The sequence below is a fragment of the Linepithema humile genome, chromosome 4, assembly GCF_040581485.1.
Source record: "Linepithema humile isolate Giens D197 chromosome 4, Lhum_UNIL_v1.0, whole genome shotgun sequence".
NCBI classification, from domain to species: domain Eukaryota; kingdom Metazoa; phylum Arthropoda; class Insecta; order Hymenoptera; family Formicidae; genus Linepithema; species Linepithema humile.
Genome location: NC_090131.1, coordinates 27,665,587 through 27,675,004, shown reverse-complemented (window position 1 = coordinate 27,675,004; position 9,418 = coordinate 27,665,587). Strand labels below are relative to the sequence as shown.

General features: G+C 38.5%; 2 protein-coding genes across 2 annotated transcripts; one reads left to right on the top strand and one right to left on the bottom strand.

Moving 5' to 3' along the window:
• The first annotated feature begins 303 nt into the window (after positions 1 to 303).
• On the top strand, positions 304 to 3,410 carry LOC105674996 (ras-related and estrogen-regulated growth inhibitor). The gene is made up of 4 exons (XM_012371725.2): positions 304 to 1,113; positions 1,388 to 1,610; positions 1,763 to 1,949; positions 3,111 to 3,410. Exons 1-4 carry the CDS (start codon positions 975 to 977, stop codon positions 3,285 to 3,287), a joined length of 726 nt encoding a protein of 241 aa, XP_012227148.1. The 5' UTR covers positions 304 to 974; the 3' UTR covers positions 3,288 to 3,410.
• On the bottom strand, positions 1,782 to 9,395 carry LOC105674990 (Bardet-Biedl syndrome 2 protein homolog). Its single transcript, XM_067353655.1, has 11 exons — positions 9,098 to 9,395; positions 8,889 to 9,008; positions 8,635 to 8,823; positions 8,372 to 8,554; positions 8,070 to 8,292; positions 7,774 to 7,985; positions 4,847 to 5,017; positions 4,633 to 4,737; positions 4,253 to 4,553; positions 3,858 to 4,112; positions 1,782 to 3,795 (listed from the first exon to the last, which is right to left on the bottom strand). The coding sequence occupies exons 1-11, from the start codon at positions 9,320 to 9,322 to the stop codon at positions 3,701 to 3,703; spliced, it is 2,079 nt and encodes a 692-aa protein (XP_067209756.1). The 5' UTR covers positions 9,323 to 9,395; the 3' UTR covers positions 1,782 to 3,700.
• Between the last annotated feature and the right edge of the window lie 23 nt (positions 9,396 to 9,418).

Sequence of the window (9,418 nt, the reverse complement as noted above, 5' to 3'; positions counted from 1 at the left end):
TTCGATAAAATATATTTAATAAAAACATACTTTTTTTAGAGGTTTTTTTATAGGTTTATTATTATCATTGGCGGTAATTTAAATAACTAAATAACTCATTCCTGCATGACTGCCTTTCGGTAGCTTTTTTTTCTTCGTTTCTCCAACAAGGCATCGACAGACCAAGTGCACTAAATATAGCTCTCTTAACACATCGTTCTTCACTTAAAAGGCTAAAGAAAAAGGACGCGCATGTTCGGTGCACTAGCTTGAGCAGAAGAGAGCGCGTGCAGCGGCATCGTTGAGATGCCTGGACGGGACAGTGTTCTGTGCCGCCGATGCATACTTTTCGATCGTTTTCGAGAAAGAACAGGACCGAGGGGGATTGTCGTTTAATGCACCGTGTTGAACAGTCGGAACAATTATTTGCGATACACTCCGAGCAAGCGCGTCGGATCGCGATGCAACGCGATGTAGCGCGACGAGTCGGCGATCGGCCGCGGCGCCGTATCTGCGGAAGTCACGCATAAAAGTCGACACGCGTAATAAAGCGATAAAAGAAATGCCAAAGTCTCGCCCCCTGGGTCTTGCGTAAAATTAATAATAATCGCTCGTCGCCGTCATCGTCGTCGTTGCGTGACGACACGCACACACTAATGCGATAGGCGCCGGCAATTAATCCGTAATAACTAGCCGCGCGTGTGATCGGAATACTTCTTGAAGTTACCGAAGTATCTGAAACAGATTTCGCGCGTGACGTCGATCGCAGCTACGACACGCTCGTGTAACTTGCAACACGATCCTACGTAATTATTCTAATAATAATTAATGACGCACCACGCATCGGTGTCGTCACATTGTTTATTACGTGCCCACCCTTTGAGAAGCGCGCGACACATTGCTATGAATAATGCATCCATTAAATACCATCGGATACACCGAGAGGGTTCATAATCGATGGGACATCCTGCGGACGAGGCAGTGGCGATTGAGACATGGATAGTAATAGTCTGCCGTTAACGTCCAACAAGAAGATGCTCAGTCCTTCGAGCAACTGGGGCCTCAGCCTCAACAAGGACACCTCCAAGGCGGTCAAAGTGATCATATTGGGTCAACCGGGCGTCGGCAAATCGGGTGAGTAGTTTCAGCAAAAAGTTATGACGTAAAAGAAAAAAAATATGTGTTAAAATAAGGTCGTTAAATTAAAATAAAATCATTGAAAATTTTAAATAAAAGACGCGAATCTCTCGTAAGAAACAAACATTGCTTTCTTAATTATATTGATGTTATATTGCTGCGAAGTTTGTATTATAGTAAACGCAGTTCTTCAAAGCGAAAGATTTATATTACACGCAACTGATATTTTACTTTTCGATGTCACATAATTCTCTTTAAATTCTGAAAACAGCTTTAGCCGTGCGATTCGCCACGAAACGCTTCATCGGGGAGTACGACTGCACCACGGACAGGATTTACCGAGTCGACAATCATCTGGGATCTTCGTGGGAAATAGCAGACCCCCCAGGATATCCGGCCAGCTCCGCCGAGCCGAAATTACGATGGGCCGATGCCATAGTTCTCGTTTACTCAGTAACGGATCGGGTCAGCTTCGACGAGACTTCTCGTCTCAGGTACGCATTCTCCGCTCGCACACTTCGTCCGAACAAATACAGAAAAAAAGGAAATGTCATGTCACGAAGTAATTGCGGCTTACAATGTGCAATTTGTTACAATGTGTGCTTCTGTTTGAAATGCGTGAGTTACATTTACCGTGCACTTCCAGGTTTTTGGTATCCCACGCGAGGAAAGGCAGGAAGGTGCCGCCGGTCGTGTTGCTTGTGGGAAACAAGGCCGATCTCTCCTGTTCGCCGGGTGAACGCATGGTGTCTGCCCTGGAAGGCCAGAAAAGGGCAAAAGAAATCGAGGCGCACGCTTTCCACGAGATTTCCGTGAGGGAATCGGTTGACCAGGTAATGTGTGTTGTGTGTAAACATCTCTGCTCTCCTTTTCTTTTTCTCTCGGATTAATTCGGCGTATAAGCAAAAAGAAAAAAAAGAAAATAAAATAAACAGATCCTCTTTCCTCGGTGGAGTAATCGGATTCCGATTATGGTATCATATCACTTTTCTTGATTACTTAAAAATAGTACATATTAATCAAGAAATTATCCTCTTGTGAAAAAATCAATGCGCTGTAAGCGTAGATGTACTCTTAATCTGACAAATAAAGATGTACTCTTAGTTTATCGGTTAATCACGACAAAGATTACTATTCTCTAAACGATTGTTTACCGCGCGATCATGGCGTTTGCGCGTGATCGTGAAGCCATAAACAAAATCTCTATCGCTCGTTCACTCGAGATATGCGATATGAGTAAAAGTCATTTTTGTGCGTTTATCTATACATTATAGCACAATTACGAACGGATCACATTTCAATATTCGACGATAATTGCATGAATTGAAGTTAATTAAATTTTTGAAGAAAACTGAAAAAATAAAAATTTATTGTATTTATTTGAAATAGATTTAAAATATGGAAATGGATGTAAATTTTAAATGGATCGTGCTTTTTAAAAAATTTTAAAGTTTGAAGAAAAATCGAGTATTAAATATTTTAAAAATTGATGCATTTTCGCATGATGTATCGCAGCTTGATTTTTTATTTTGGTAAAAAAAAAATTTTAACTGATCAAACCGATGTCTCCAAAATCTATATATATTTAATGATATAATTTTCTCTATGTAGTTTCATTGATAATTTTGTTTTTATGATTAATGTAATTAATTAATATATAAGAAACAGCAGAAGTATGCAAAATAACACGTATATTCAGCGCGCATACACAATAGATATATATCTTTTTTATTCATTCATATATAAAAAGATAATACTTCAAAACACTTAAAAAATCACTTTTTATAAGAGATACAAAGCAATCGATTACACATATCGTGAACATGTGATAGAAAAAGGAGAAATATAGATGTTGTGAAAACGATAATGTTCACGGTGCGCAATAATGCCTCTAAAAAAAATACTTCTTTTTTAATGAAACAACAGATAATCTCGGCCTTCACGCTTTTATATAACGACGGTCATGACAATTCGTGATTATTTCCATTCGACAGGTCACGGCCGTATTTATGAACGTACTAAGACTGCTGACTGAAATGCCCAGTAGTCCAGGACAGCCATCCTTCAGAATGCGAGCATGCACAGACGGGACCATAAACACTCTCCGCCGACCGTCACCCCCGCCGTCGAAAAGAAGGTTTAGCATTTCCGCTCGTGGGACTTTATTGTAATCGTTAGATTTATTTCAAGATTTATTTCAAAATGCAATTTTATTGTAGTAAACATAGGAGATGTTGTATAAAAATTGTACTGTTGTGTAACTGTTTTAATAAACAAGCATTTGTAAAAAAAAACGTGCACGATGTTGAAACTTTCATCTTATCAGTAATATATATATATATATATATATATATATATATAGAATTAGTTTATGTATATGTATAACAGTATTATTATATATATATTTACACACACACACACATATATATATATATATATATATAATAATAATAATAATAATAATATTAATAATAATAATAATAATACCGGTGATTTTGGGATATATTCTATAAAAAAATATGATGCAATTCTAAAATTATATTGCATAACGGCTGTCGTATGAGAAAATGACGGATGACCTACGTTAGCCATGTTTTATCGCCAATGCAAGAGCTTTCGGATTTTCGTCCTGTATCGCTGTTCTGCAACGAGCTACCGCGTTGGAAGCGGCTTTCCCGACTGCAAAAATAAATACAATAAAATAACAAAATAACGATTATTTTTAAAAATAAAAACTTTACCTCTAAGTCTCGCCGCGCGCTGCACACCGATATTCAACTCTTTCAGGCTGGCTGCAAGCTCTCGATGACTGTTCAGTCGAATCTCGTGCTCTCGGATTAAATCGCCATTGATGTTCTTCAGTTGCATCAGTCCCTTCCGCATATCGTCGATATTCTCGAGAATCCTAGCATCCTCTAAACGAATAACAATACTCTTCAGAAGAGTGGCACTGCCTGCAGCTTCCGCCTGGAGTCGTGCATCGATCTCCTTCAAATCTGAAGAACATTATGTTAATCATATCTTTAAATTAAATTAAAAAATAACGAAATAATTCTTCAGTCAAAACAGATACAAAAGTGGATTGTTTACTGACGAAAATCGTCTCATATTCTATTCTTTCCTCGAAACGTCTTACCCTTTACGCGCTCCAATGCCTCTAACATTCGAGTTTCTTCCTTCGGGAACGTCGCTTCCGAATTCAGCTCTCTGACACCTAAGTACATAGCGAGAGATTGAATAATATCGCCAGCAAACGTCGAGTCGTCCGTCTGGATCGTCAGTTTTCCGCTGGCGTTCGACTTGAAGCAGTGCACTTTGTCGTCTCGCATCCCACGAAGCCATATTTCGATGCATCCGCCGTCCACGACTTCCAATTCCTCTCCCAAAATAAGACTTTGGTTTAACCAAATGGCAATGCGCTGCGGTCTTTCCGCAACCTATAAATTATAATTTTGTATTAATACCATGGCCGACTTTGGACATTATCCAAATCCAAACCCTAAATATATGACTTACATCCGCTATAACTCCATTATCCGATAATCCTTCCGGCATATGTTGTGGTTTTGGTATGAATTCGTACATACAGAATCTTGGTAGCTGTCGTGTTATTTCAAAAACCTATCAAATATTATATGGAACGGTAAGAAATCTAAGATAATAATTAAAAACAAAATCTATAGTAATATTTGATATAAGTAATTAAGACGATAGATAGACATCTAGATACCTGCAACAGATCAGTACCAAGAGGTCCAACATACACTTTCACGTGTATATCGACGGGATCGTTCTTGGCAGGATAAAGCGCAATCTCCAATTCTCCTTGTGGCCGATTAGGATGCGTGACAAGTGTCTCGCCTTCAAAAACACCTTCAGCGAAGACTATGGCGCAATGCACCTAAATTATCATTCAACATTTACGAAATCTCGCGATTTCAATTGCACAGTTTATCCCAGGACCACCGGATGTCAGACTTTTAATGATAGTTTCTTTGGTCAATTCACTAGTAACTATTGCATACGGAAAGAAAATCAAGGGATTGTAATTCAGCATATTTTTCTTTCTTACATTCTTTTCGAACTTTCAGTTAACAATCTACAATCTATGTACAACAATCTATAATTGCGCGTTCAAGTCCACAATACGGTTTGAAGTTCAGGGCTCTCAAAGTATTTAATGACTCAGTCTTAATAAAAACTTCGAACTGTGTGCTATTTCCATTTTTATGTTCACTGCCTTCTACGATGAACCACTCGTGAGTTGCCAGACCCTTATTCTGCTTGTTAAGGAGTTGTAAAATTATTCTTCTGCTCAAGTCTTCCTTTACGCGCACCACAGCACGATGACAGTTGGAAAGTTGATTCATTTCTATCACTCTTATTATAACGTCTTTGTTATCTATATGTAATTTACTTAGTTCTTTTAGCCACTTAACAGTATGATCATTGGCGCATTGAAAAACAATTGCTCCCTCAATCATTGTAGAACCGTTGAAAATCAAAGGTTTATCAGGCTGAGAGGCAATAAAGATAAGTTCTAAAATTGCTTTCTTGATCCTGGACATCATATAATTATCAAATTCTTCCATAGGATAAAATAGTGGTGCAACAGCCAGATTGATTATACAGCACATTCGGTCATTGGCGCACATTTCATTTTCCACAAAATGTACTGATGAGTTTGATATGTTTTCGTCCAAACTAGGCCGTTTGTTTGTTCTGGAAGAACTTCTTCTAGTACGGTCTTCTGCGGGAGGTAAAGAATCATGAACTACTTGTTGATTTTCAACGTCATTGCTAGCAGTATTTTCAGTTACATGGCACGTTCTCTGGTCATTGGCGCTTATTTCATTTTCCACAAGATGTACTAATGAGTTTAATATGTTTTCGTCCAAATTAGGCCGTTCATTTGTTCTGGAAGAACTTCTTCTAGTACGGTCTTCTGCGGGAGGTAAAGAATCATGAACTACTTGTTGATTTTCAACGTCATTGCTAGCAGTATTTTCAGTTACATGGCACGTTCTCTGGTTATTGGCGCATATTTCATTTTCCACAAGATGTACTAATAAGTTTGATATGTTTTCGTTCAAACTAGGCCGTTTATTTGTTCTGGAAGAACTCCTTCTAGTACGGTTTTTTGCGGGAGATAAAGAATCATGAACCATTTGTTGATTTTCAACGTCATTGCTAGCAGTATTTTCGGTTACACTACACGTTTTCTGGTCATTGGCGCATATTTCATTCTCCACAAGATGCACAGATGAGTTTGATGTGTTTCTGTCCATCCTAGATCGTTTATTTGTTCTGGAAAAACTTCTTCTAGTACGGTCTTTTGTGAAAGGTAAGGAATCATGAACCACTTGTTGATTTTCAACGTCATTGCTAGTAGTATTTTCAGTTACACGGCACGTTCTCTGGTTATTGGTGCATATTTCATTCTCCACAAGATGCACAGATGAGTTTGATGTGTTTCTGTCCATCCTAGATCGTTTATTTGTTCTGGAAAAACTTCTTCTAGTACGGTCTTCTGCGAGAGGTAAGGAATCATGAACCACTTGTCGATTTTCAACGTCATTGCTAGCAGTATTTTCGGTTACACAGCACGTTCTCTGATCATTGGCGCATATTTCATTTTCCACAAGATGCACAGATGAGTTTGATGTGTTTCTGTCCATCCTAAATCGTTTATTTGACCGAGAAAAGTTCTTTCCAATATGGTTTTCTGCGGGAGATAAGAAATCATGAACCAGAAATTGATTTCTAACGTTATTGCTGGCAGTATTCGCGGTTACATAGCACATTCTCCGATTATAGACAAATGTTTCATTTTTCACAGAGTGCCCAGATGAGTTTGGTGTGTTTTCGTCCATCATAGTCCGTTTATTTGCCGTAAAAGAGTTTTTTGCAGTACGGTTTTCTGCGGAAGATAAGGAATTATGAGCCACTTGTTTATTTTCGGCATTGTTGGTAGCACTCTCGCAAGATGTTTTAATTCTTCGATCGCGTAATGGATATCTCCTCTGCCTGTTCGATTCTCTCCGCCTGTTTTCTTCTTGTTTGCTACACGACGCTGTAGCCGTTTTCTCCACGATAATATTAATATTTTTAGGTTGTCCTTTAATTCGTACCATTCTAAATCCCACGAGTATCACGGTGATGCGGTATCACCCGGGCAGAGCCGCATTGCCCGGGGCTTGGTTATGTACTCCTGGAGGTCACCCGGTATCCAGGAGGCACCGTTCGTGACGCAACTTCCCTTACGTCATGCAGCTCTCGGCACGGTAGCTTACACCTTAGCTTGAGAGATCCCTCTTTGTTAATCGTACTTGAGGAACATCCTTGAACGCGGATGCCTCTACGTACGATCATAAGCCCCTCCACCACGTCAAGGTGGGGATCAGTTTGGGGGGACATGTCAAGTTAAAATTCCATTAAACTAAATCCGATGTAACATCAATTAAATTGACTGGAAATTTCTAATTTTGTCATCTATTTTCTCTAAGAAACTTGATTTGCAAAAATTCTTTATTTAATTATTTGAAAACTATGTTTAGATATTTATATTAAAAAAATTGTTTCAAAATCGGAGGGAATAATGAATCTGAAGAGACATCAGGTGATTTTGGGAGATTCTGCATAAATGTTACATATTACCAAAAGCCCAGGTCCAGCGGCAAGCGCGACACGAGTTGCACCTCTATTTGTTAGCAGACTAATTGCTAATCTTGATCCGTAATACATACTGGAACCTGTTGCAGCCCTTTGTCGCAATTCCATTTGGAGTGCCTGCTTCTTCGCTAATAATTCGCGCACTATCTCTCCAGGTTCTGGAGCTTGCATCGCAGAGCCAGCACTGTACCCACGTACTAGTGTGATAAACAAGAATATTATGATAATAATCATAAGATTATTGTTTTATAACAAAAATATTATAATTTCTAATGTTATACCTTCGCCATTAGTAGAAACTACCACTAGATCAGGTTTGCCTGTTCTTCGATAATCAGCTTCCACTATACCCGCTACACCAGAAGGCAATTGAATCTTAAACATGACCTCGCCGGTATTGTATGTTCTTGCATCTATTTTTCCACTACTCCAGCCAGTAATTAGCTCTGGTGTACCATCACCGTTTATATCAAACGTTCTTATAGATACCACTTTATGCTTCGACTAAAATAAGTTTCATAAATCTAATTACATTTGTTACTTTAATAAAATGTAACATTTTTTCTGCATATAAAAATTTCACCTTAACGCGCCACAGTCTTTGTCCTGCTTCATAAACACCAATCGTCCCATTTTCAACGGCATAAGCAAACTGCCTATGTGGAAGGTCGGTCAGAGCAACTATCGCAGCTGTTTCTTTAGTTTCCCAAAGCATGGTATCTTCCTTCTGCACTCTAATTTCAAAATCCGACGTGCCAGTCAGCAACTGGAAATTAAAGTAATTTAATTCTGCAAAAGTAAGTTTTAAGTTAATCAAATAATGTATGATAAGAGTGCCACATTTACCTCATTCTCTCCGTCCCCATCAAAATCAAACACTGCCAGCGAAGTGACAATACCTCCCATCACTGTCCAAAATATTTCTGTACCCTTTGCATCTAAAATCGTCACTGAGCAATTGCCACCCACCACTACAACCTGATTCGGTAACCATCCAATTTTGGTAACAATTATACAGTTTGCACCGTCCGACATCTAAAATTCCAAAGTTAATAATTCAAGCGAGAAACAATTTCGTTAATTCAGACTACAATTATTACTTCTTTGTAAAAGATGTCAACATTGTCTTCGATATGATAAGCAAGTACATGAGAAATAGTACCAATCAACAGAACATCTCTTTCGTCTTCTCTAAGGCGACCAGTGCACAGTGACTTCACCTAAAATGTAAAACACAAGATCATGCAAATTTTCTATAATGCGTGTGTGCAAAATTATTTATAACATTTTAATCCTAGTATATTCAGACCTCGGTACCAATTTGAAGCTCTGCGAGTTCTCCACTCCATGATAATCTCTTGCTGGATTGTTTGTGATCAGAGAAGTTGACTTGCGGTTGTCTATGAGGACTGTGTACCAAAATAGTTCCACCAGGTGTGGCAGCTGCAAGACATGCGTGTGATCCATCAAATTTTCCACTCTCAACAAGACCTGCTTTTATGTGTTTCTGAATATTTAAGGAAAACTCTGCCATTTCAAGAAAGCATTTAGGTTATCATAATAGTTTATGAATGTGCTTCATTTATGTTGTGCCTTCAAGATTGGCATGGTGATGGAATATTGATTTTCT

Coding starts and splice junctions, on each gene's coding strand:
- LOC105674996 (XM_012371725.2), top strand. CDS start 975: ATGGATAGTAATAGTCTGCCGTTAACGTCCAACAAGAAGATGCTCAGT. Junction 1,611..1,762: donor GACGAGACTTCTCGTCTCAG/GTACGCATTCTC, acceptor GTGCACTTCCAG/GTTTTTGGTATCCCACGCGA. Junction 1,950..3,110: donor TGAGGGAATCGGTTGACCAG/GTAATGTGTGTT, acceptor TCCATTCGACAG/GTCACGGCCGTATTTATGAA.
- LOC105674990 (XM_067353655.1), bottom strand. CDS start 9,322: ATGGCAGAGTTTTCCTTAAATATTCAGAAACACATAAAAGCAGGTCTT. Junction 8,555..8,634: donor ATGGGGACGGAGAGAATGAG/GTAAATGTGGCA, acceptor TTTAATTTCCAG/TTGCTGACTGGCACGTCGGA. Junction 4,738..4,846: donor TTGGTACTGATCTGTTGCAG/GTATCTAGATGT, acceptor AATATTTGATAG/GTTTTTGAAATAACACGACA.